This window comes from Dendrobium catenatum, unplaced genomic scaffold, assembly GCF_001605985.2.
Source record: "Dendrobium catenatum unplaced genomic scaffold, ASM160598v2 fragScaff_scaffold_1449, whole genome shotgun sequence".
NCBI classification, from domain to species: Eukaryota; Viridiplantae; Streptophyta; class Magnoliopsida; order Asparagales; family Orchidaceae; genus Dendrobium; species Dendrobium catenatum.
The window spans coordinates 877,410-882,120 of record NW_021319911.1 but is presented as its reverse complement, the minus strand read 5'-3'; the positions used below and the strand labels follow the sequence as shown (position 1 = coordinate 882,120).

Sequence of the window (4,711 nt, the reverse complement as noted above, 5' to 3'; positions counted from 1 at the left end):
AAAACATAGGAGTTTAAGTCATTTGGTGATGTTTTTTTAGTGCTTTCTCGTATACCCAACTTTGGAAACTTTACATACATACCATTTTATACCATCATATTTACATATTTAACACCCAAAACTTTAACATTACATACATATCATCCTATATTATTATAATATCAAATATACCACTGATATTTTTTTCTACAACTCATATATTTCATTTCTTCCACTCATATTTGATATGAAAATGAACTATGAGTGGTATGTATGTAATATTAAAATTTTAGGTGTTAAATATGTAAATAGAGTAATATAGGATGGTATGTATGTAAATCTTCGATGAGCTACCCTGCATGCTAACAACTGTTTCGAAGTCATGAATGGAGGCACCAGCGAGAGTATTAGTCTGTGATGTATGTTATCCCAAAAAATGTTCTACATAAGTTTCTGATGGTATAGAAACTCCACATTACCAAATGAAGCTTAAGCCAATTGACATTTGGCAATGTAAATTTTATTTGGTTTTGCATTTTTATATCGAGAGGGGCATACTTTGATAGTTTGATACTAAATGCTTTATGATTCTATGCAAATTGGTTGATAGAGTACCATATTGGTTCATTTGACAGAATCTTGTGCTTTCATTTTCTGATTGTCTTCACTTGGTTTAGTAAATGGCCATGCTTAAACTGTCATGCTTAGAAATGATAGTTAGGCTTCGTTTGGGACGGCTTTCTTGTTGCTTTTTAAAATAATTTTTTAGTATAAAAATTAAAAATTTTGTACTAGAAAGTTGCTTCAAGAAACAGTAAAAAAGTCGTCCCAAACAAAACCTTATATCTCAATAACAGACTATGGACGTCTGTTTGGCCTCCTCTGGGACGATGGACCAAATTGCTGAAACAGAGAAGGAAAAACATAGCAGCTGTAGTTTATTTTCATATTTCTTCTATATGTAACCTACATTATATGGTCACAACAAGCATATGAGCTGCATAGAGGAAAAGTAGAAAACAAAGGAATGATGAGATGCTTTTAGTTATACAACAACGGTGAAGATTAAGGGTTCGTTTGGAACGGTTTTTTTACTGTTTCTTAAATCAGCTTTTTAGTACAAAAATTAAAGCTGCTTTATGAAGTAGTAAGAAAGCCGTCCCAAATAAAACCAAAGCTGATAAAAATATATCTGATCACAGCAGAATAAGTGCCATAAAGGTGAGTCCAGCATACCAAGACTGCTTATCACCCCCTTCAAGTTAACAGTTTGTTCATTCATTGTTAAATTGTGACATAGCTCTTGAAAATGTTTGATTGCCATTATTTTAGCGAATATATCAGCTGGTTGATGTGATGAGCCATGATTAAACCATTTTTTTAACACAATTGGGAATAAAATGAAAGTCAATTTTAATGTGTTTTATTTTGACATGAAAAAAGGGATTATTAGTAGAGCTATGCGTAGATATTGTGGTGATAAAGATCGTTGGATTGCACAATGGGAAATCAAAACTCTTGAGAGAGATGTCTAAGAAAAATTATTACGTGCGGCGTTCGAATTCGCCTCCGGACGAATCTGAACGCGCCATGTCATCCGGGTGATGTGGCCCGTCCGGATTCGCCTCCGAATGAATCAGACGCCGCACGTAATAATCTCTCCTCAAACAAATAAGATCTATAGCCGTTGCCGCTAAAGCACGAAAGGGTCGGGTAATTATCTTTTGCATCCGGGTGATATTTAACTTGCCAAGTGATTAAATTCTTTCCAACATAAGCACAATTTCCTTGTTGTGGATAAGGTAGCAAATTCCAGTTCATGAGCTTCAACGAGATTTTTATGATTTAAATGGGATTTAAAAATATTTAAATTTAATAAATATGTTTAGCATTTATTATTCTTATTATTTAAATATTTAAGTTTAATAAATAAAATAAAATTATTTAAAAATTTTAATAATTATTCGAACCGGCTTACAAGCTCACAAGTTGAGTTTCATCAAGCTCAATCTCGAGCTCATTTACTAAATGAGCTCAACTCATGAGCTCGATAAGCTCCGCTAAAGAGTCCATAAATGAGTCGAGCTTGGACTGGCTAGCGAGCTGGCTCACTTACACCTCTACGATTAACTCATGTAAGTGTAGGGCATCAGAGTTGAAATATCGCAAGGTTTACAGTTTTTTGAGCTAATTAAGGGATGAGTTTTTTTTTTTTGGAGTTGAGGGAATCTATGTGGATCGCATGGAAAGGAATTTTCGCTTCAACTAGTTTAAAATAAATTTAGTTTAAAGTAAGTATTTTGAGAGGCTATTTTGCTTGAAGTAAACTGAATGTTCAGATGAATTGTTTTTTTCTATTTGGTTGGATGTATGCAAAATAAAGTCAGTGTATCAAGAACTATCATTTAGTTGGTTGGTTGAGTGCCTACACAGTAAAGTAAAAATATTCTAATTTGATTAATAATATTTAAATCCCACATTAGTAATTATAATTTTATGAGATTTTTGAAAATTTTTATATACATTAATAAAATACAAGGACTCTGTACTTTCTAGCAAACTAGCAAAATATCAAATGAGAAAATATTACTAATTAAATTTATAACATATCATCTCTTTTCATTTCAGTTTAATAAAGCTCAATAGAGTTTAGTTAAACTATACAACTAAAAGTTCCAAAATATTTACAATGTAAAACCACGTAATCATCACTTAACAAATTTAAATTTGAGATCCTTTAATTTGTAGTCTTATTTTAGTAAATTTATAATTATTAAAATGAGTGTTCCAATGATACAAAAATCTTAAAAGTTCTTTAATTTTTTCCCCCAAAATAAAACTAAATAAATAAACATTAAAACTGGCGGGAAATGTGCATAACTAACTGGTCGTTAGTGTAACCGTGGTTCTACATCTCTCTCTTCTCGCATGCATGCCTCCGGGTATTCTGGTTGGAGATTGATCCTGCTGGGAGCTTTACAGGTACCTCAATTTCCTTATGATTTTCAGTTTAGATTGTCCAGTTTAGGATAAAAGCTTTATTTTATTGGTCTCAGTTTTGCTTTTGGACAAGAAATAGCTCTCTTACGTGCTTTCCAAAATTAAAAAAAAATAAAAAAAAATCGATAGCAGCGAGATAGAGGCGTTAATTAATCTTGGTGAGTAATGTTTTCCAATTAGTTATTGTAACAGTTTCTTAAATATATTCTTTAAGCTAAATATATATTTCTTTTGTTTGAATTAGGAGGGACGGATCAGTACTTTGAAGTGGATTCGGAAGTAGCTGAAGCCCTCACTGGCTTCCTCAACGACGACGACCCTTCTCTCCACTCCATTGACACACTCTTTCAAAACGACGACTTCGTGGCCGGCTACATTCAACAGCAACCACCACCGCTTTTGGAGCAGCAGCCGCCACCACAGCTTTTTGAGCCAAATGTATATCCTACATTAATGGCTCCTGGCTGCAGTGCTCCTCCTCCCAGTTTGTCAGCTCAGAGTGTGGCAGCAAGGAAGCGGCGAAAGCGGATCAGCGAGAAGACACAGGAGCTTGCCCGACATATCCCCGGCGGCGTCAAGTTGAGCACTGCAGATATGTTCCAGTCTGCATATAAATATATAAAGTTTCTCGAAGCCCAGCTTGCTGTTCTTGAACTAACCACTCCCAGTGTGCAGGAATGCGGAAGTAGAAAGGAAGATGAATATTTGTATGCATTGCTAGCTTCTCTGACAATGCAAGAGAAGTTGGCAGCGCAAGAGATGTGCCTCGTGCCTTTATATGAGTTGCCTGGCCTTAAGGAATCATGTATAGATCAATACCTTACACAGTACTTCAGCTTGTTTTCTACCTTTTAAACCATTATTTAGTTGTTGGTTCTATTTTATTTTTTTGTTATCGTTGGGACTTTGTACAGAAGTTGTTATTGAATTTGGTAGCTGGAATCATTCTTAGATTTTTCATATATATGCATCTCTTTCTATAATTCACCGCCTGAAGAGTTTATTCCTGCGGTACGGTGTATTTAAATAGTTTCATTGTGTTCAGATTTGGAGTTTTGTTCTGAACATTTTTTCTAATTCTTCTTAGAAAGAGGATATGTAGAGCGAACTAAACTAAATTATGAACGTATTATAGTAAATATCCCATACAGGTCCAACATTTTGGCATTGCCTTGAAATCACTTAAAAATAGTACTCGTTATTGGCATAACTTAATAGGGCATGCTAAGGTTTATTTGGTAAGCATGGAGAGCAAATGAAAAGCTTGAGAAGGAAGCTTAATAACATTCAAGCTCAAACGAAACAAATTTTGTAAGAGAAATATTTGTCTTAGGTTTCATTTGGAATATTTTTCTTTCTGATTTCTAAAATATTTTTATTTTTTAGATTACAAATTTTTTTAACTACATGTTTTTATATTAGAAAGCATTTTCCATAAAAGAATAAGAAAATTGTCCCAAATAAAATCGAAGCAATAAAAAAGTCATCTCAAATGAAGCCTTAGTCTCATTGTGGTCATATACAGGATGAATTAAGTTTATCAAGATAAAGAATCAAAATTATTACCGAATATATAAACAAATTTGTATAAACATTTTTGTATTTTGACACCATTGAAGATTCTAAAATTACACGTTCCTAAATTAATTTTGGCGTGATTTGAAGTAGTAAGAGGGTAATAATACCTCACAATATTCAATCGCTTAAGGACACTTTTTAACTTGTGTTTGAT

General features: G+C 33.3%; 1 protein-coding gene across 1 annotated transcript; it reads left to right on the top strand.

Annotated features, from left to right (window-relative positions):
- Nucleotides 1–2,774: 2,774 nt before the first annotated feature.
- On the top strand, nt 2,775–3,913 carry LOC110105526 (transcription factor bHLH52-like). The gene has a single exon (XM_020835063.2). The coding sequence runs from the start codon at nt 3,433–3,435 to the stop codon at nt 3,832–3,834; it is 402 nt and encodes a 133-aa protein (XP_020690722.2). The 5' UTR covers nt 2,775–3,432; the 3' UTR covers nt 3,835–3,913.
- Nucleotides 3,914–4,711: the final 798 nt, after the last annotated feature.